Source organism: Dipodomys ordii, unplaced genomic scaffold (genome assembly GCF_000151885.1).
Source record: "Dipodomys ordii isolate 6190 unplaced genomic scaffold, Dord_2.0 Scaffold282, whole genome shotgun sequence".
Classification (NCBI taxonomy): domain Eukaryota; kingdom Metazoa; phylum Chordata; class Mammalia; order Rodentia; family Heteromyidae; genus Dipodomys; species Dipodomys ordii.
Window position 1 is genome coordinate 438180 of NW_012267498.1, and position 22262 is coordinate 460441.

The following is a 22262-nucleotide window of genomic DNA, read 5'->3' on the forward strand; positions in this document are numbered from 1 at the left end:
CAACTGGACATGGAGGACCAGCGCTCATCACCTCTGTCATTCTCCACAGTTCCACAAGAAGCAGCCCTGTGTCAGGCCTCTGCTGGACTCCCCCGGGAAACTCTGTTCCCATCCCGAATTCTTCCCCCTAAAGAAATTCCTTCTTTGGCTCCCACCGCACCCCGGAAAGGCTCCCTGCTCCAGACTTCCAGTGCTCCCAAACAAGAGGCTTCTGGCCAGATCCCGCATACCCTCCAGAAGGGACCTTCACTCCTGTATCCTGCCGCCTCTGAGCAAGACACGCGCCACCAGGGTCCCCTGGCTTCTCAGGAAGACACCCAGTATCTTCCCTCAGTGGCTGAACAGGAACTCCCCCTTCTGACTCACTCCACCCACCATCAGGAAGCCCTGCTTCACTCCCCTGAAGTTCCTGAGAAAGACCCCCTGACACTTTCCCCCACAGCTCCTGAGGCCGACATGGACCCACTACTCCAAAGTCCCGTCTCCCAAAAGGACACTCCCTTCCAGTCCTCTCCTGCAGCCCAAAAAGAACAGCCACTGCCCACTGCAGAGATCACTCGCTTGGCTGTGTGGGCTGCTGTCCAAGCAGTGGAAAGGAAACTGGAGGCCCAGGCCATGAGGCTACTGACCCTGGAAGGCAGGACAGGGACTAATGAAAAAAAGATAGCTGACTGCGAGAAGACCGCCGTGGAGTTTGCAAACCATCTGGAGAGCAAGTGGGTCGTGCTGGGCACCCTACTGCAGGAGTATGGGCTGCTGCAGCGGCGCCTGGAGAACATGGAGAACCTGCTGAAAAACCGAAATTTCTGGATTCTGCGTCTGCCCCCTGGCAGCAATGGAGAAGTCCCCAAGGTACACTTATCCCAGCTAGGGCCCCCTTCCCTCCGCCCCACCAAGGAAATGGTCAGAATCAGAACATGGTTTAGGAATTGAACTAAATTGGAAGAGAGGGAAAGTGATGGTTGAGAAAGAGAAAAATGTCAGGATCCCTGGCTGCCATCATTGTTTCACCAACCACAGGCTAGACCCAAAGCAAATTGTTTCTCCTGTTGATAAAAGCACAGGCTGGTACAGAAATGGCCCAGGGATCAGGTTGTCCACGTTAGAAGAGGGGTCAGTACACAGTTTCACTGTGTCTGAGGATGGAGGCCAGTGAAGGCCAATCAGAGCACTGTGCAGAGCCTTTACGGTCAGCCCCCATATCCTCAGGGCCTGCATCCTTGATTCTAGCAGCTGTGAATCAAGAATATTTGAGAAAAGGAAATTGCATCTGCACTAAACATGTACAGACTTTTTTCTTGTCATTATTCTCTAAACCATACAGTGTAGCAACTACTTATATTTCATTTGCATTGAGTTCGATATTGTAAGTCATCTAGAGATGATTTAAAGTGTTATGGGAGTGTGTGCAGACATTCTTAAGAGGTGTCCTTAAAAACCCAGGAACTCAGGGGTCACGCCTATAAATCGTAGCTACTTAGGAGGCTGAGATCTGAGAATCAGCATTCAGATATGTCCTGGACAAAAAAGTCTACGGGACTCTTACTCCAGTTAACCAGCAAAGGTGGAAGTGGAAGTGTGGCTCAAGTGGTAGAGCATCATCTTGAGTAAAAGAGCCAAGTGAGAGCGCTGTTTTTTGGGTTTTTTTAAAAAATTTTTATTGTAAAGATACTATACAGAGGGTTACAGTTACATGAGTAAGGTAATGAGTACACTTCCTATTGAGCATTGTTATCCCCTCCATTGTTTTCCCCCTACTATCCCTTCCCTCCCTACCTTCCCCGAGGTTCATTTTTAATTGTGATTAAGTGATTACATAATTTCCCAAATTTCACAGTATTGTGGAATAATGATGCTCATTTAAAGTCACAAGTTCATTCTAACTTTCCTGGAGCAAATTGTCTATCATGGTCTGTAACATATAACGGTGTACACATATACACCATACATGTGATCAGCAGCATGGGGATATGGTTTGACCATATGAGTGGAAGTTCTTTGTTTCTTAAGTCCTGTTAATTTTGTCGTATCACCTAACATTTTGGATTTAACATCCACTTATCAGGGAGACCATGTACCATTTGTCTCTTGCCCTTGGCTTACCTGGAGAGCGCTGAGTTTTAATTCTCAATACTATCATATACACACAAAAAGCTAGACAGCAGTTCTTAATCTTACTTTCCAGAAGATTCTGAAGGAGTGTGTGTAGACCAGTTTTCTTCCTATTCCTCTCCACTGCTGCCCTATTTCACAGCCTAACACTAGGGAGTAAAGGGACCGTCTCCTGGGCTAGCACTTCGTGAACATTATTATTGTACATGAAGCCCTTGGGGACCTCACTGGGCAGGCTGAGTTGTAGGTCCAGAGCGGGGCCTGAAAGTCTGCATTGCCAGCAAGTTCCTGATGTTGGTGTTGCTGCTGATCCACAGATCATGATTTAGTGCAGCAAGGCTTGTCCTGTGAATGCAGAGGGACTGGGTTTCCTATTCTAGCCAGGATAGTGGCCTGATTTCTAGAAGGATCCTGGTGAAGCCATCTCCAGTCCTGAGGAAGAGGTGTTAGGCCAGAGCTAGGGTGTCAAATCCCACAAGTCTTGGGACTTGACAGCCTGTGACTGCCATCCTGTTGGTCCAAGTTGATTTCTTTTGTGTGCTTTCAGGTCCCGGTCACGTTTGATGACGTCGCCGTCCATTTCTCTGAGCAGGAATGGGGAAACCTGTCTGAGTGGCAGAAGGAGCTCTACAAGAACGTGATGCGGGGCAACTATGAGTCTCTGGTTTCCATGGGTAAGGAGGAGGGCTGCCTGACACTGGAAAGAAGCCACTCATACAGTTAGGGAAGCTGAACCCCAGGAGGGCCAACAGAGGAAGACAAAACAGTTTGGGACCAAAGTTTCCAGTCAGATTGCAACTCTGGAATTTTAGATAGAGCATACAAATGAAAACAAATGCCTTGGTTTACCCATTTATATCATTAAGGGACAGGTCAGAGCACCTTGTATGCACAGACCTGGCTCTATGGAGAAGCCCCTGGAGCAGTGGAGAATATAGACCTTGTCATCAGAGAACTGTCATCACCACAGTATTTTACTCATGGACCCCTTTTTTAAAAATGCATTTGTTGTGGCTCAAGTGGTAGAGCGCTAGCCTTCAGCTGCAGAGCTGAAGGACAGCGCCCAGGCCCAGAGTTCAGGCCCCATGACTGGATCCAAAAAAAAAAATGCATTTGTTCGGGGCTGGGAAGGTGGCTCAATGGTAGAGGGCTTGCCTTGCATTCATCAGGTCCTGGATTGGATTCCTCAGCACCATATAAGCAGAAAAAGTCAGAAGTGGCGCTGTGGCTCAAGTGGTAGAGCGCTAGCCTTGAGCTGAAGAGCTGAGGCACAGCGCCCAGGCCCAGAGGTCAGGCCCCACAACCAACCAAAAAAAAAAACATTTGTTCAGCCAGTCATTACTTAAGAAGGAAAGAGAATGGAAGGGAACAGATATAGCAAGTATTCATGGTGTATAAGGTGTTTTCTAAGACTCTGACCAGTCAGTTCTCACAGCTCTGCTGTGAAGGACCCTGGTGACTAAACACTGTCATTCATCAAGCCTTACATTTCACAAGTCACATCCTCACTATGCAAATGAAAAAGCTGTGATCAGAGCCTATGAAGGCTTACCCTAGATCTTAGCATACAGGTCTGTCCTACCCCAAAGCCTGAAGATTCTTATGATTTTCATTGAGAATATTTAGGGACAAGACTCTGGAAAATGCAATTCTCTATGTATCCTTTTCTCTCATACAGAGAACTCTTTTACCTTTTTCTTTTTGCTCCGTTGTGGGGCTTGAACTCTGGGCCTAAGCACTGTCCCTGAGCTTTTCAGCTTGCTCTATCACTTGAGCCACAACACCACTTCTGGTTTTCTGAGTGGTTTATTGGAGATAAAAGTCTCATGGCCTTTCCTGCCTGGGCTGGCTTTGAACCTTGATCCTCAGATCTCAGCCTCCTGAGTAGCTAGGATTATAGGCATGAGCCACCAGCCCCCAGCTCTTTTACCATCTATACACATAATAATTAGCATATATTAGTTATACAAGAGAAGTTTCATTGTGACATCTCCACACATGTATAACAATGTATCCTGCTCAGCCTCAGTTTGTTTAAACATTAAATAAACATGGGTAGAAATTTGGGTTCACGTTAGAATTGCTAATTTATTTGCACATATCTTTCTATGAGATAACTTTATTTCTTTTTTAAATACTTGCATAATTGTGAAAATTCAGCAGTTTAGACTCCCACCCTCCCACTCATGAGAGAATACCACCATGAACCTTTTGGGTGCACTCTGGGAGTAGGGAAGGTTAATACCACCCACTTAATCCACCTAATGGCAGGCTGCACACAGCCTGGCCCATCACATTTGGCCTCCTTAGACTGTAGTATTTGACTTGACTCTTCACCTTGCTGCTGTTGGTAAACAATAGTTGATTCTAGTTTTCTCACTGTTGCAAAGTGTTGTGATAATCAGTCCTTGTGTATTTGTGCTATTACTTGAGAGATTTGGAAAAGGAGCTTATGTAGTAAGACTGCACATTTGTAATGTTTTTGTGTGTGTCTCAGTCTTGGTGCTTGAACTCAGAGCCTAGGCTCTGTCCCTGAGCTTATTTGCTCAAGGCTACTACTCTGCTACTTGAGCTATAGCTCCACTTCTGGCTTTTTAGTGGTTAATTGGAGATAAGTGTCTCAGGAGCTTTCCTGCCTGGCCTAGCTTTGAACCGTGATCCTCAAGTCACAGCCTCCTGAGTAGCTAGGATTATAGGTGTGAGCCACTCCCAGCTCACATTGCCAATGTTAAGGCTATTGCCAAGGGACCCTTAGAAGGCTGAGCCAGTTTATATTTATCTGTGCAGTGGCCTATGAAAATGCCATCTCTCCATACCTGACTATCTGGTGTTTTTCTGTTTTAAATATAAACATACATATTTTTTGTCTGTCATAGGCCTTAAACTCAGGGCCCGCGTGCTATTCCTGAGCTTTTTTGCTCAAGGCTAGTACTCTACCACTTCGATCCATAGAGCCACTTACAGTTTTCTGGTGGTTAACTGAAGATAAGAGTATGGCTTTGAAGCGGGCGCTGGTGGCTCACGCCTGTAATCCTAGCTACTCAGGAGGCTGAGATCTGAGGATCACGGTTCAAAGCCGGCCCGGGCAGGAGAGACCGTGAGACTCCTATCTCCAATAAACTACCAGAAAACCGGAAGTGGCTCTGTAGCTCAAGTGGTAGAGCGCTCGCCTTGAGCTGAAGAGCTGAGGGACAGCGCCCAGGCCCAGAGTTCAAGCCCCATGACCGACAAAAAAAAAAAGAGTATGGCTTTGAACTGCTATCTTCAGATCTCAGCCTCCTGAGTCGCTAGGGCTATAGGTGTAAGCCACCAGTGCCCAGCTGTTTTTCTTTTCCATAGATGAAGAGCGATAGATCAGCTGGGTACTTGTGTAAAACTAGCTACTTAGGCTGAGATTTGAGGATTGCATTTTGAAGCCAGTCTGAGCAGTAAAGTCTGTGCAACTTATTTCCAGAAAACCGGAAGTGGTGCTGTGACTTAAGTGGTAGAATGTGAGCCTTGTGCAAAAAAACAAACAAACAAACAAACAAACAAAAAACGCTAAGACACAGCACCCAGGCCCTGAGTTTAAGCCACAGTACCAGTCACGCACACACCCACACGCGCACGCACACGCACACATAATGCATCAGGACAATAAGTATTTCTTTGATGCTTAGTGAACTTATACTTTTTTGTATATATTCATTGGCCATTTGTATTTCTTCTATGGGTTATCCATATCTTTGCTTTTTAATTATTAGTAACTATAGATTATTACTGAATATTAACAAATATTAATGAATATTATTCATTTACATATGATAAATATGGCCACATGTTAACATTTTGTTAAGTTTCTTTACTTTTTAGCTTTATTCCCAAAGAAATGTAAATTTGTTGGGAGTCTTGGGGGATTGAACTCAGCAGACCTCACGCATGCTGAGCCACATGCTGAGCCACAGACCTTCACCCCCAACCCTGCTGACTTTTTTTTGTGTTTGTGTGTCAGTCATAGGGCTTGAACTCTGGGCGTAATCACTGTCCCTCAGCTCTTCAGCTCAAGGCTAGCATTCTACCACTTGAGCCACAGCACTACTTCTGGTTTTCTGGTGATTTATTGGAGATAAGCTTCACAGCCTTGCCTGCCCAAGCTGGCTCTGAACCAGGATCCTCAGAGCTCAGCCTCCTGAGTAGCTAGGATTGCAGGTGTGATCTATGGGTGCCCAACAGAATTTTTTTTTTTTCCAGTCATGGGGCTTGAACTCTGGGCCCTGGGTGTTGTCCTTCAGCTCTTCAGTTCAAGGCCAGCTCTCTACCATTGAGCCACAGTACCACCTCTGGTTTTCTGATGGTTTACTGGAGATAAGAGTCTCATGGACTTTTCTGCCCAGGTTGGCTTTGAACCGTGATCCTCAGATCTCAGCCTCCTGAGTAGCTAGGATTACAGGCATGAGCCACTGACGCCTAGCTCCACTTTTTATTTTTTTTTAATGTAAGGAAATCTATCAGTATTTTGTTTTGTGAATTTGGGGTTTTATCAGAACTAATTCTTTATAAAATTCTGTATTTTGTGTGCCTTTGAGATAAAAGCTCTAGGCCAGCATCCGCACTTGTGAGTAGTGCGCACCCACACTCAGTGGACACTAAGGAAGGAGTCTGGCTGGCTACTTGGCCTTTTATATTTCAACATTGGCAATTGCCACCCAGCAGGGCGGCCAATGCTGGTCACAGATGGTGCTTACCAACAATAGAAGCACCTCATTTTAATAGTATGTTTTTTCCTTCCTTTCCCCAGACTATGCAATTTCCAAACCAGACCTCATGTCACAGATGGAGCGCGGGGAGAGGCCAGCCATGCAGGAGCAGGAGGACTCTGAGGAGGGCGAGACGCCCACAGACCCCAGTGCTGGTGAGTGGTGAATGGGTGGCCTAGCACTCTTCAGCCTGGACCCCTCAGTTCTCAGGAGACCCAGCATGGGGATCACAGTCCAGGGTAGACCTGAAGGGGCCTGGGAGCAGGCTGTCCAAGAAGGAGGCTTGCAGGTGCAGGGACCTGTTAGATCCCCCATGGTCCATCCCGGCTGCCAGCAGCTAGCCACCAGTGCCCTAGGTTGTTGGTAAATAGAAATGCTATGAGGTTCATTGTTTCAGGGATTTTTTTTTTAACATGATACAGTGTTACCTCACTCCTTGCAGGAAATGAATACAAAGGAAGTATTCATGGGTTAGAGTACTAGTGCTCAGACCCCCTAGAGCTTCCCAAAGAAAGGCCAGGCCCTGACTCCTAGACTGTGAGTAGAAGGATAAGGGACTGGAAACATCCTACCTTATAGCCCTCCAGCAGGACAGTGTCTGGACAAAGCAGTCAGACAGGACCAACAGACCAACCGTGTGGCTTAGGTAAACTGTGGTGTCAGGCTGCCTGTGTTTTTTAATTCCTAGCACGGTTGGTCTTTTTAGAATTTGTTTCAAAACAGCCTCAGATTGGGCTGGGAAGGTGGCTCAGTGGGAGCGTGCTTACCTCTCATGCATGAGCTCCTGGGTTCGATTCCTCAGCACCACATACACAGAAAAAGCAGGAAGTGGCGCTGTGGCTCAAGTAGTAGAGCACTAGCCTTGAGCTGAAGAGCTGAGGGACAGCACCCAGGCCCAGAGTTCAAGCCCCATGTCCGACCAAAAAAAAAAACAAAAAACCTCAGAATAGTACAAAGATCTAATACTAGGCCTGACGTAGGGATTGGCATGTCTTACCCAGGCCCTGAATTCAAGCCCCACAACTGGTTAAAAAATAGATATAGATATATAGATAGATAGGTAGATAGATAGATAGGTAGATAGATAGATAGATAGTCAGTCAGTTGTGGAACCTGAACTCTGGGCCTGGGCACTGGCCTTCAGTTGAAGGCTAGTGCTCTACTACTTGAGCCACAGCGCCACTTTGGCTTTTTCTGTTTATGTGGTGCTGAGGAATCGAACCAGGGTCTCATGCATGTGAGGCAAGCACTCTACCACAGAGCCACCTTCCCAGCCCCATGGTAAAAATATTTTTAAAAATTAAACAAAACAAAAGGAAAGACAGATTGAGACAAGTGAGGGTCTGGGAGAGGTGATTTGTGGTCAAAATCATGAAACATAGCTGACGCTCAGCTGATTTTGAGGTGCAGGTGCTACTCGGGTATCTTTTTCTTAGAAGGGCGGGATGGGGAGCATTGATTCCCCCCACCCTTATCTTCTTAGTTTTCTCATCTTTATCACAGATGGGCCCTCCAGAGAATAGACCCAACAAATGACTCCAGCCCACTATACTGTGGGCATATCCATGACCTGAGTTTCTTCTGGAAGGTGTATTCCTTGCTGGCTGACCTGTGCCACTTGATTCACTGGCTGTCTCCAGCCCCTTGGAGCCTACATTGACCCAGAGGGCAGGGGCATGGCACCACTGCTCCAGAGCGGTTTTATACATGCTGTATTCACGGGCTAAAGCCTGCAAGCCCTCTCCCCATCCATGCGTCTGCTCCTTAGCAGGGTGGAGCAAAGCCAACCCTGGGCTAGTCCCAAGGTGTGGTGCCAAGGGGGGCCGTCCCAAAAATTGAAAATGTTCAGAATTCAACATATACCAAAAATGATAATTTTATGAACTGGCAAAGTAAATACATGCAGTAAACTCACATTGAATGGCTTAGATTCCTAAGAGCAAAGAGATCCAAAGAGGATTCAGATAGTAGTGCTGCTTTCAAAATACTCACAATAGGGGCTCCAGCTCTTGGCTGGGACAGTGGTCAGAGAGGCCCAGGAAGGTGGACCACATGCCCCAACAAATTAGCAACCCCATGTTGCCACCCAAGTGGCATACCTTTTTTTTTTTCCTATTGCCAGTCCAAGTGCTTGAACTCAGGGTCTAGGTTTTGTTCCCAATTTTTTTTTTTTTTTTTTGCCAGTCGTGGGGCCTGAACTCTGGGACCAGGCGCTGTCCTCAGCTCTTCAGCTCAAGGCTAGCACTCTATTACTTGAGCCACAGCACCACTTCTGGCATTTTCTGCTTATGTGGTGCTGAGGAATCGAACCCAGGGCTTTATACATGCAAGGCAAGCACTCTACCACTGAGCTACTTTCCCAGGCCTGTCCCCAACCTTTTGTGCTCAAAGCTAGCACTCTACCATTTGAGCTACTGTGCCACTTCTGGCTGTTTTGGTGGTTAATTGGAGATGAGTCTCATGGACTTTTCTGCCTGGGATGACTTAGAACCGCAATACTCAGATCTCAACCTCCTGAGTAGCTAGGATTCCAGGTGTGAGCCACCAGCACACGGCCCCATTTCAGTCTTTTTAGAAAGCAATATGATGATTTCTATCTGTAACATATGACTTAAATATTTTAAACACTCACACATTTGACCTAATAACATCCTCTCACAGCCCCTAGCATGTGGGGAAATAATCCAAAATATGACCTGAGCTAGCATATTTATGGAGGATTTTAATACTATAGCTCCACTTGTATTTTTGTCAGGACGTAGAGGTCCTGGCCCTTAGATTTACACTTTCGTAGAGACCAACCAAACCCTTACTGTGTAGAATCACAGTCATGCCTTAGAACAGATCAGTGATGAGGAGCATTCAGGCTGAAGTATGGAAAACTCTGCTGGGTGGGGAGGCCAGAAAAGGCTTCTCTGAGGGGTGGAAGGTTCACTGGAAACCTGAATAACAGGTAGAAGACCTTGGCAAGACCCAGGTGACCAGTGGCTGAGCTTGATACATTTTAGCACACAACCACGACTTAGAGACTGATAGATGTGAACCAAGTGGGGGAAGAGGTGGCGAGGTGAATCCAGCCTCTGTGGGATGAGGACATGAGGCTTAGATTTGGAGAAACAATCAGAATTTGATTTTGAACACTGTGCTTTGAGGTTCCAGCAAGACACCGAGAAGAGTTGAGGAAGCAGCTGAGTACAGGCTGCAGCTGCGTTCCAAGTCTGAGCAAGAAGCACTTGGCTTTGGTGTATGTGGACATCTGCGCAGTGGTGAGGTACACAGGCTTAACTTGGTCTATAGAGGAAGAAGAAACAAGAACAGGAGCCCCCACTGCAGAGCTCTGTCTCTTAGGGCAGATTTGGGATCTGTAATATATTGGTCAGGAAGGAGCCCCAGTGTTCCCCCCCTTCCCTTTTTCCTCTCTTTTGTTCCTTGTAAATAACTGAATATGTCCGTTTATGTGTACAGTGCATCTCGATCAGGTCACCCCTTCCATCGGTCTCCCCCCACCCCCACCTATCTTGTCCCCATCCAGCTCCTCAAGTTTCATGATTCCGAGTATGAATTTTGAATATCATGAGTATTTGTACACCACTTTTTAAAAATGTTTCACAAGCTAGGGGTTACTGGTTCATGCCTATAATCCTAACTGCTCATGAGGCTGAGATCGGAGTTCAGAGCCAGCCCTGGCAGGAGAATCTGAGATTTTTTTTTTTTTTTGGTCGGTTGTGGGGCTTGAACTCTGGGCCTGAGCGCTGTCCCTCAGCTCTTCAGCTCAAGGTGAGTGCTCTACCACTTGAGCCACAGCACCATTTCTGGTTTTTTAGTGGTTTATTGGAGATAAGAGTCTCACAGTCTTTCCTGCCCGGGATGGCTTTGAACTACGATCCTCAGATCTCAGCATCCTGAGTAGCTAGGATTACAGGTGTGAGCCACCAGCGCCCAGCTTCTGTGAGATTCTTATCTCCAGTTAACTACCAAAAAAGCCAGAAGTGGAGCTGTGGCTCAAGTGGTAGAATGCTAGCCTTGAGCACAAAAGCTCAGGAATAAGAGCCCAGGCCCTGAGTTCAAGCCCCAGGACCAGCACACAGAAAAGTTTCCAGAAAGCCAAGCACTGGTGGCTCATACCTGTAATCCTAGCTACTTAGGAGTCTGAGATCTGAGAGTCGTGGTTCAAAGCCAGCCTGGGCAGGAAAGACTGTGAGACTCTTATCCAATTAACTACCAGAAAACTGGAAATGGCACTGTGGCTCAAGTGGTAGAGTGCTAGCCTTTAGCTAAAAAGCTCAGGGACAGCATTCAGGCCCAAAGTTCAAGCCCCATGACCCGCAAAAAGAAAAAAAAAAAAAGTTTCCAGAATAGTATTGAAAACCACCAGGGCAGGATTTTGAAAAAATAGAAGAAGGGCTGGGAAGGTGGCTTAGTGGTAGGGTGCTTGCCTAGCATGCATGAAGCCATGGGTGGAAGTCGTGCTGTGGCTCAAGTGGTAGAGTGCTAGCCTTGAGCAAAAGAAGCTCAGGGTCAGAGCCCAGACCCTGAATTCAAGCCCCAGGACTGCCCCCCCCCAAAAAAAAAAAATCAGAAAAGCAAACTGAGCTAGGGTGTGGCTCAAGTGGGAGAACAGGAAGCAACATCTCTGAGTTCAAACTCCAGTGCTGAATTCTGTTTAAAATGTGGGTAGGGATGATTTAGTTGGAAGGGGAGGTTAATGAAATAGTAGTGAGAAGTATAAATATAATATGAAGTTAGTGATGTAAGCAATATAGACAAAAATGGAAGCATAGTAAAACATTTCTCTGATTAGTAAAATTTTCTGATGAGAGCAAATTTTCTTATTCCATTGAAATATTTTTTCAAGAACAATGCATGCCTGAGCACTGGTGGCTCATGCTTGTAATCCTAACTACTCAGGAGACTGAGATCTAAGGATCTTGGTTCAAAGCTAGCACCTGCCATTACCTCTACATAACCTCAGAAAAGCTGGAAATGGAGCAGTAATTCAAGTGGTAGAATGCTAGCCTTGAGCACAAAAGCTTAGGCACAGTATCCAAGCCCTGAGTCCAAGCCCTAGCACTGGCACGGGGAAGGGGGTAGGGGCAAGAAGCATGTTAAAAGACTTGAGGTTGAATGTATTGGCTTCCTCCCCTTCCCAAGTCCCAAACTGAGAGTAAAGGGACTCTTAAAAGATGAGAGACGAGGAGACAACAGCAACAAAGTTTTTTGGAAGTCTAACAGCAGGTGGCTAGCGGAGTGATTACTGATTTAGAAAGCACAGTCTAAGGTTGGTGCTAGGGCAAGTTGAGAAGAAACACAGCGTGCACCCCACCACACAGCACCCTCCCCCAGACTCGCGAGGTGTCTGGAAATGAGGGTGAAGGTGAGGCTGAAATCAGAGATTGGTCAAGCCTCTCTTAAGTGACAATCTGCAGTGTGCTGGTGGCTCTGCCTATAATCTAGTTACTCAGGAGAGAGTTCTGAAGGATGGCTCAAAGTCAGCCTAGGCAGTCCAGAAGACTCCATTTCCGGAATAACCTTCACAGAGGCAGACTGAGGTAGGCAAACTTGGTGGCTTGTCAGCTTACCAAGCAAGCTAAGTGATTGTGAGGTCCTGAGTTCAAATTCTGGTACCAGCAGAGAGAGAGGGAGAGGGAAAGGGAGAAGAAATAGGGAAGGAAAAGAGGAAGGAAGGAAGGGAGGGAGGGAGGGAAGAAAATAAAATAGCCTCCTACTCTATCCTTCCATCTGGCATCTGCCTCTCCCCAGTCCTGGCAGATAACTAAAGCTTATTATTACTATTTTTTTTTTTTTTGGTCATTCATGGGGCTTGAACTCTGGGCCTGGGCACTGTCCCTGAGCTTTTCAGCTCAAGGCTAGTGCTCTACCACTTCAGCCACAGTGCCACTTCTGGTTTTCTGGTGGTTCATTGGAGATAAGAGTCTCATGGACTTTCCTGCTTGAGCTGACTTTGAACCCTGATCCTCAGATCTCAGCCTCCTGAGTAGGTAGGATTATAGGTGGTGCTCAGTAAACTTATTCTTGTAGAAGGTGAGAAAGAGGATCTCTGGATGGGGCATGAGTTTGGAAGGGATTGGGGGCCATACTGAACACAGGAATAAGTAGATGTGCAACGTTCCCGCCTGCTTCTCTGATCTGCCTGCCCAAATGATGCTGGTATCCAGAGTAAAACCTTTGGGGCAAGAATTAGAACAGTTTGTTTTTTCCCAGTCCAAGAAGTTTCCATTAAAAACAAACATCCTAGACAAAACATTCTACACAAAGATCTGAGTGGCAAGTGCCACCTACATTTGCATGTACTTCAACTCCTGAGTGTCCACTTTTCATTCTAATAGATGACCAGGGATCCCCAAGATATATGGGGAAGGCCACAGAGAGGCAGTTAAATAGAGAAACAGATAAAAACCAGTAAGGAAGAAAAACAACATATTTAGAGGAACAGAGACCATGTGGAGAGGAGAAAAATATGTATATACTTATTCATAAATCCTTAGATAAATTAATCCATTTGTGACACAAAATTATAGTGCTTATTTGTGCCAGTCTTGGGGCTTGAACTCAGGGTCTGGGAGCTGTCCCTAATCTTTTGTGCTCAAGGCCAGTGCTCTACCACTTGAGTTTTACTGTGGGCTGTTTTTTGGAGCTTAATTGGAGATTAGAGTCTCACAGACTTTCCTACTGGACTGGCTTGGAACCATGATCCTTAGATCTCAGCCTCCTGAAGAGCTAGGATTATAGGCATGAGCCACCAAATGATTTTTTTTTTAAAGGAAAAAAGAGGATTTTTTTTTTTTTTGCCAGTCCTGGGGCTTGAACTCAAGGTCTAGGTGCGTCCTTGAGCTCTATCATGCTCAAGGCTAGCACTCTACCATTTAAGCCACAGTGCCACTCCCAGCTTTTTCTGAGTAGTTTATTGAAGATAATCTCATGGACTTTACTGCCTGGGATGGCTTCAAACAGGTCCTCAGATCTCGGCCTCCTGAGTAACTAGGATTATAGGTATGAGCCACTGGCACCCAGCAAATGTGGAATTATTAGAAGTTAAAAATCATGGAACTAGAGCCATAACTCAAGTGGTAAAGCACCATTGTGAGAGAAAGCTGAGTAACAGTGCAAGGCTCTGAGTTCAAGCTCTGGTGTTGGCAATATAAATGGATGGATGGATGATAAAGTCTTTTTTGTTTGTTAGTTTTTTGTCGGTCATGGGGCCTGAACTCAGGGTTTTGGGTGCTGTCCCTCAGCTCTTCAGCTCAAGGCTAGCACTCTACCACTTGAGCCATAGCACCACTTCCTGCTCTTTCTTCTTATGTGGTGCTGAGGAATTGAACCCAGGGCCTCATGCATGCAAGGCAAGCACTCTACCACTGAGCCACTTTCCCAGCCCCAATAAAGTCATTTTTGTTTGTTTTTTGCCAGTCCTGAAGCTTGAACTTAGGGCCTGGGCACTGACCCTGACCTTCTTTGCTCAAGACTAGCTCTCACTCTACCATTTGAGCCACAGCACCACTCCCAGCTTTTTGTTTGTGTGTGGTACTGAGGAATTGAAGACCTAGGTCTTCATGTATGCTAGGCAAGCACTCTACCACTGAGCCACATTCTCAGCCACAATAAAGTCATTTTAAAAAACATATTAAAGTCACTATAGTGTTCAGGATATAACGCTGAGCATGTATCTTAGAAAATAAAGCTAAAGGACAAAAAAAGGAAATACGGAAAGAAAACTGGGTGATAGTAGGTCACACCTCTAATCCTACTCAGGAGGCTGAGATCTGAGGATCACATTTCAAAGCCAGTACTGGTAGGAAAATCTGTGAGGCTCTTACCTCCAATTAACCATCTTACAATTAGAAATCAAGCTGTGCCTCAATTGGTAGAGCCCTAGCCTTGAGCACAAAAGCTCAGGGACAGTGCCTGGGCCCTGAGTCAAGCCCAGTACTGGCACCAAAAAATAACAATAATTTAAGAAAAGCTCCCAGCAACTAAAGACATAATTTTCTAGATTGAAAGAACCCACCAGCTGCCCAGACAGAACAATGGATGAAAACTGACCTACTGGTTAGATACTTCAGCAGGAAATTTCAGAGCACCTGAAGACAAAAGAAATCTTGGGCGCCAAGACAAGAAAAACAGGTTCACACCAAGAATCAAACTCCCAATGACATCCAGAGCTAGAAGACAGAGCCCGGGGCCTCTAAAACTCGAGGGAAAATATTTCCAACCTAAAATTGGATAATTAGCCAAACTATTTAAATTAAATAGGAGAGTGAAGCTGAGGCAGTTTGAGATGTTCAGTCTCCATGCACACCTCCCAAGCTAAGGAAGATAAGTAAACCAAGAAAAAGATGAGAGAAAGAACTCTGGGGGTAAGGGTAGCACATTAGAAGGTTCTAGAAGTTTTTTTTTTTTTTAGATGAAATCGATAAATACATATGAATGCTTTGAGAAGGGAGTTAAACAGCAGAGCAAGGGATGAGTGTGAAGCTGAGCTCACCATAGTCGTAAGCTAAGCCAAATTAAAAATGAATAAATTTAGCTGGACACTGGTGGCTCACACCTGTAATCCTACCCACTCAAAAGGCTGATATCTGAGAACCACAGTTCAAAGCCAGCTAGGCAAAAAAGTTCCTGTGAGACCCTTGTCTCCAATTAACTACCAAAAACAAAGTGGAGCTATGTGGCTCAAAGTGGTAGAGCACTAGCCCTGAGCAAAAGAACTCAGCCCAGGGTCTGAGTTCAAGCCCACAACTGACCAAAAAAAAAAAAATTAGGTCCAAAGAAAGCAGCTGCACTGGACATTGATCAAAACGAACTAAGCAACTCTGGCAACGATGGGAGGAGGGAGGAAGGGAATGAGAAGGAAAGAGGGAACAGCTGACACTGAGCAAAAGGAGAGAAATGTACATATCACCTGATGTGGAAGAAATAGCTATATTGTCAAAGCTCATAGAATTCACAAACTTTATTGACCACAATAAAGACAATTTGCCCCATGAAGGCTAGAATGTGTTTGTGACTTTAACTAAGTATCACTATCTCACAAGACTGAAATTTGTGAAATTTATGTACTCATTTAATCCCAATTTTAAAAAAAAAAGCAAAAAAGCTTACAGATACAGAAAAGTATGGCTCCATTATAAACAGCATTTACACCATCTACTGATGTTAGCAGCACTGTCAATCCCATTAAAATCACAAAACTAGACTGGCAAACAAGAGATTTGGGAGAGATGGTCCTGACCTCCAACTCCAGGAAGTCCATAGAGAGAGCTTAAACAGTGATTAAAACTCCAGGAGTCAGAAGGGCAGGTGACAGCAGAGTCACTGGAAGAGCTGAAAGTCTTTGCCTCCAGGAGCCTAGCTGGAGAGGAACGTGTAAAAACAAGCTTGAGTCTAACACAGGTGGTTCACACCTGTAATCTTAGCTGTTTGGAGGCTGAGATCTGAGGAAGGTAGAGGATCTCTGTTCCATTGGAAACCTGCTCAGCAGGAAAGTCTGCGAAACTCTTATCAGTTAACCAGCAGAATGCTAGACTGGCAGTATGAGTCAAGTGGTAGAGCACCATCTCTCCTTGAGCATGATAGCCCAGTGAGTGCAGGCCCAAGTTCCAGCCCCAGCCCCAGCCCCAGCCCCCACACAAACAGGCTTGAAACATTATTCAGTCTTCTAGACTATGTATTTGTATAACTTTTTTTTTTTTTTTTTTGCCAGTTCTGGTGCTTGAACTCAGGGCCTGAGCACTGTCCCTGAGCTGCTTTTGCTCAAGACCAGCACTCTACCATTTGAGCCACATCATTTCTGGCTTTTTCTGTATATGTGGTACTGAGGAATCAAACCCAGGGCTTCATGCATGCTAGGCAAGCACTCTACCACTAAGCCACATTCCTAGCCCCTTGTATAACTTTTTTTTTTTGGTCTGGTCATGGGGCCCGAACTCTGGGCCTGGGCACTGTCCCTCAGCTCTTCAGCTCAAGGCTAGCGCTCTACCACTTGAGCCACAGCGCCACTTCCAGTTTTTTTCTTTTTGCTTATGTGGTGCTGAGGAATCGAACCGAGGGCCTCTGGCATGCAAGGCAAGCGCTCTACCACTGAGCCACCTTCCCAGCCCCTTGTATAACTTTTTTAAAGTTTTTTTTTTAATCATATACTAAGTTTTAAAGACCTCCCAGAAAGTGTAGCGAGAGGAGATAGGGAAGCCAGTGTCTCCAGCCATTCATCATATCTTTGCTTTGGCTGAAATACATGGGTAGTGTGGCAATCGTGGTTTTTAATTTTGAAAAGAAAAAAGTTGAAAGTCTCCCACAATTCTATTTTTTTTTTGGTCGGTCATGGGGCTTGAACTCTGGGCCTGAGCGCTGTCCCTCAGCTCTTCAGCTCAAGGCGAGCGCTCTACCACTTGAGCCACAGTGCCACTTCCGGTTTTCTGGTGGTTAATTGGAGATAAGAGTTTCATGGACTTTCCTGCCCGGGCTGGCTTTGAACTGTGATCCTCAGATCTCAGCCTCCTGAGTAGGTAGGATTACAGGTGTGAGCCACCAATGCCTGGCTCCCACAATTCTTTCTCAGCAGTTTATTCTTTCCAATATTTTATGCACACACTTGGAAGAGCATAAATGTGTATGTGCACACACACTTTTTTTTTTTTTTTTTGTCGTGGGGTTTGAACTCTGGGCCTGCGTGCTGTCCTTCAGCTCTTCAGCTCAAGGCTAGCCCTCTAACACTTGAGCCACAGCGCTACTTCTGGCATTTTCTGTTTATGTGGTGCTGAAGAATCGAACCCAGGGCCCCATGCGTTCGAGGCAAGCACTCTACCACTAAGCCACCTTCCCAGCCCACACACACCCTTAAGGAGCTAAGTAATACATAAATAATATTCTTTTTTTCTTTTTGTCAGTCACGGGACTTGAATTCTGGGCCTGGACGCTGTCCCTGAGCTCTTCAGCTCAAGGTGAATGTTCTACCTCCTGAGCCATAGCACCACCTGTGGCTTTCTGATGGTTAATTGGAGATAAGAGTCTCACAGACTTTCCTGCCTGAGCTGGCTTTGAACTGAGATCCTCAGATCTCAGCCTCCTGAGTAGCTACGATTACAGGCATGAGCCACCAGCACCTAGCTATAAATGATATTCTTAATGTAAAACTCAAGTTATAAAAAGCAACTTTTTTCAGTACTATATTTGACATCTTTACATGTCCGAATTTATAAATTTATGTTGTTGTTGGTAGTAGATTGCAGTATTCTGACTATTGATTTTATCTTAATTACTCCCCTACTGATGCACCTTTCAGTGTTCACAAGGTTCTGTAAATCTGTAAAGATCCTTATAAATAGACTCTGTATGCTTGTCTGAAACTTTTTTAGAAATAGATTTTCTGGGTCACTTAAACATTAAATAGATGTTGGCAAATGCCTTTGAAACATTTGTGCTACTTTATAGTCCTTGTAAGTAGAATTCTTTTTTTTTTTTTGTCAGTCATGGGGCCTGAACTCTGGGCCTGGGCACTGTCCCTCAGCTCTTCAGCTCAAGGCTAGTGCCCTACCACTTGAGCTACAGCACCACTTCTGGCTTTTTCTGCTTATGTGGTGCTCAGGAATCAAACCCAGGGCCTCATGCATGCAAGGCACTGAGCCACCTTCCCAGCCTCCTTGCTCCCACACCTGTGCCAATAGTAGATACTTTTAATTTTATGTTATTTACTAAAGTAATGGCTATAAACAATAGTTTAATGACCCTCCTCCCTTTTGGCAGTACTCAGGGCTTCGTCTTTGCTATTTACTGCTTGAGCCTTGTGTCTAGCATACCCTTTGATCATTTTTTGAGATAAGAGTCTCAAGCCGAGCATCAGTGGCTCCTGCCTGTAATCCTAGCTACTCAGTAGGCAGAGATCTGAGGATCATGGTTCAAAGCCAGCCCAGGCAAGAAAGTCCATGAGACTCTTACCTCCAATAAACCACCAGAAAACTGGAAGTGGGGCTGTGGCTCAAGTGGTAGAGCATTTACCTTGAGCAGAAGAGCTGAGGGACTGTGCCAAGGCCCACAGTTCAAGCCCCATGACCAACAACAAAAAAAATTAAAAAAGAGCCTCACTTTTTGCCCAAGCTGGTCTGGGCCACGCTCCTCCTGTTTATGCTTCCCTGGATGACAAGCAAGCAGCCCACACTCAGCCTTTTCTACTGAGATGAGATCTTGCGAATTTTGGTTTTGGGGTGTTTTTTTGGCTGGGCTGTCTTAGAACCACAGTCCTCCAGATCTCAGCCACCTATGAAGTTGGGATAACAAACCCCCTGCCCAGTCACTGGTTGAGATGTGACTTTGTAAATTTTGTGCTTGGACTGGCCTCAGACTTGGATGCCCTCCCCTCTCTGCCTTCCAAGTAGCCAGGATTTTCGGCACGAACCACTGGCACCTGGCCTGGATACCTTTCTTTGACCAGAAGAGCGAATATGTTGTGATATTTTTATTGATTACTAGCATGTCTGGTTCTATGAATTAGCTTTTATTTCTTCTTCTTTTGAATTCTTTTTATCATGAATCTGTAAAAGATTTTTAAGCATTGAAAATACTCATATCTGTCATAGCTATGTAAATATTTCCCCGTTTGGGAGTTGTTTTGTATAAAATCTATCCATATGTATAGAGGATGGAACTTTTTAAACTTTTATGTGTCTAAATTTATCAGTTTTTAGGTTTGTGTGTATTCAGATCTATCAGTTTTCTTTATGGATCTAGGTTTTATACCAAGGGCAAAATAATCAGGCCATTTTATTCAGTAAACACTGTAATCAGAGGCCTTGAGCCTTTGAGCTCCTTAAAAACCATGAAAATAACTTGAAACCTGAGATACCGTTTTTTTACCCGAGAACAAAAAGAAAACTGCTAAATATAAACAATTTTTGTTTTAACTACAGTCTCCAAATAGAGCTTTATGTCAGCTCCATTAACTATTAAATTCAGCCCACAGATCATTTAATACATTTGAAATTAATTTGCATGATTCTTCCCCATTTCACAATAATTCATATGGGCAAGTTTGATTACAGAGATTTAAAATCAGGCACAAGTTAAGTGAATTTCTTATGGCCAAAATAAGCTGCAAAAATCTTTTCAAGATAATTTTCAGCTAAAAATTATAGTTGTTGTGGTCTGGGGACATTAAACAGTTAGTGTGAATAACCACACATTCCAGAAAGAACCTCTGAGGTGTCAGGGGTCTGGGAAGAGCTTGTTCCCAGACCTGAGCTTGGCTCAGTATAAATCTTAATGTGCCGGGGCTTTTTTCTAGCACAGTGCTAGCATGACTTCATTATTTATGCTTAGGATGAGATACATGAAGTTAGAGTTTTTGCCCCTTTAAGTTTTCCACATTGCATTTATTTAAGGCTCTTTCAGGAAATAGTAGTATACGCCTGTCATCCCAGCACTTGGTAAACTAAAGCAGGAGAATTCTGAGTTTAAGGGCAGCCTAGGATATATAGCAAAACCCTGTCTTAAAAGTAAATAACAACAAATATAAAAATTATCTCCCTCCCCTTGCTGGCTTTAAATGTAAGAATACTTATTCAAATAATATTCCACAATACATGTCTATGACTAATTTTTTTATCGTAAATGTTTATAAATGTAATGTGGTTGTTAATACCACATTGTGTGTATCTGTGTGTCTGTATGTCTGTGTGTGTCTGTGTCTATGTGTGTGTGTTTCGATCCTGGAGATTGAACTCAGCCTGGGTGCTGTCCCTGAGCTTTTTCACTAAAGGTTGGCACTGTACCACTTGAGCCACAGCTTCACTTCTGTTTTTTTGTGTGTGCTTTATTGTTTTTTTTTCTTCCAGTCAGTGGTGGGGCCTGAACTCTGGGCCTGGGCGCTGTCCCTCAGCTTTTCAGCTCAAGGCTAACGTTCTACCACTTGAACCACAGCACCACTTCTGGTTCTTTCTGCTTATGTGGTACTGAGGAATTGAACCCAGGGCCTCATATATGCAAGGCAAGCACTCTACCACTGAGCTACCTTCCCAGCCCCATGTGTGTTCTTTATTGGAGATAAGAATTGCACAGACTTTCCTGTCTAGGCTGGCTTCAAACCACAACCCTAGATCTCAGCCTCCTGACTAGCTAGGATTACAGGTTTAAGCCACCAGCACCCAGGGTTGAGACCCTTTCAAAAGTTGTTTGGTGGGTTGGGAATGTAGCTCTGTGGTAGAATGCTTGCCTAGCATTCCCAGGCCTTAGATTCAGTCCCCAGCACTGCAAAATAAAAAAGAAGTGGACAGAGAGGAGAAGATAAGGGTGAGGAAGGGAGGGAAAACAGTGTTTGGGGTGGGAGGCCTTTTGGTGTCCTGTCCCATGTGGAGGAGTATGGAAAAGTAAGTGCTACGTGTTTCTAGGGGAGCGCGGGCCCTAAAGAAGAGCCCTTCTGGTGAGAGCTTGGTGAGACATTTGGAGGAGCAGGGCAACTGAGTGGCCTTGAATAGGGCAGGTGGTGGCCAGCACTGGACTTGAAGTTAAGCCCCTCGGGCCTGGGGCTCAGGAGACTCTAAGAAGGACAGGAGGTTAATCGCTGTGTGGCTTCCATCTCCAGGCTCTTCTGTTCTCACCAGCGAAGAGCGTGCAACATGCGTGGTCCCTGAGATGCAGGTCCTCATCTTCTATTTCTCCCCACCAGTCCCTCCCTGAAACCTTTGTGAGGTGTAAGGCCTCCGAGCCACCACACAGATAATCCAGATGTTAGAGTATCACTCTGGGGCCTGAGTGGTAACATCTATTAAGTTGTTTGCAGCATTTTGCTTTCAACAACACTGAAAGATAACCTAATTGTTAGTGAATAGGCTCTTAAGAACAATTCCTGATAATACGTTAACTATATAAGTTTTGTGACACATAATTCAGAGTAGGTTCAAAGAACCGAGTGACAGTTCTGTAGCAGAGCCCCTTCCTGCTCCTGCCATCTGTGTGAGCTTCCACAGGCTTGCCTTTATACAAATGAAGAATAGAATAGAATCGATTTGCAACTCTTACTGTACACAGGTATGTGTTCATCCTCAGATAAGTGAACTAATTGGGGGAAAAAAGTCCTATTCATCCTTACAAGAGAGAACATTAACAAATTTTTCCAAAACTTTGTTTTTCACCTCGGGTAATGATCATTCTGTAGTCATAATCACTAAGGATAACTTCAGCCAGAAAAAAATTAACATGTACAGCCTCGTGGTTATTAGAAATGAAAGCGAAGTTGAACTCTCAATTTACATGCACATTTTTGTGGCAGATGAGGTGATTAGTCAAGAGCGTCTAAGCATAAAAATATGTTCTATTAGGATAAATTCCGTGGGCAAAGTGGGAATGGAAACAGAAGTTCAAGGTGAACAGGAATGATAGAGAAATTCCAGCTATCAAAGAAGGACT

At 45.0% G+C, this 22262-nt stretch overlaps 1 protein-coding gene across 1 annotated transcript in view; it reads left to right on the top strand.

The window, feature by feature from the left end:
• Znf777 (zinc finger protein 777) overlaps nucleotides 1–22262 on the top strand; it is a 33760-nt gene continuing 11498 nt past the window's right edge. The window contains exons 1-3 of the mRNA XM_013036374.1: nucleotides 1–852; nucleotides 2660–2786; nucleotides 6890–7003. Coding sequence (XP_012891828.1) covers nucleotides 10–852; nucleotides 2660–2786; nucleotides 6890–7003 — 1084 coding nt within the window. The 5' untranslated portion in view covers nucleotides 1–9. The remainder of the gene's footprint in view (nucleotides 853–2659; nucleotides 2787–6889; nucleotides 7004–22262) is intronic.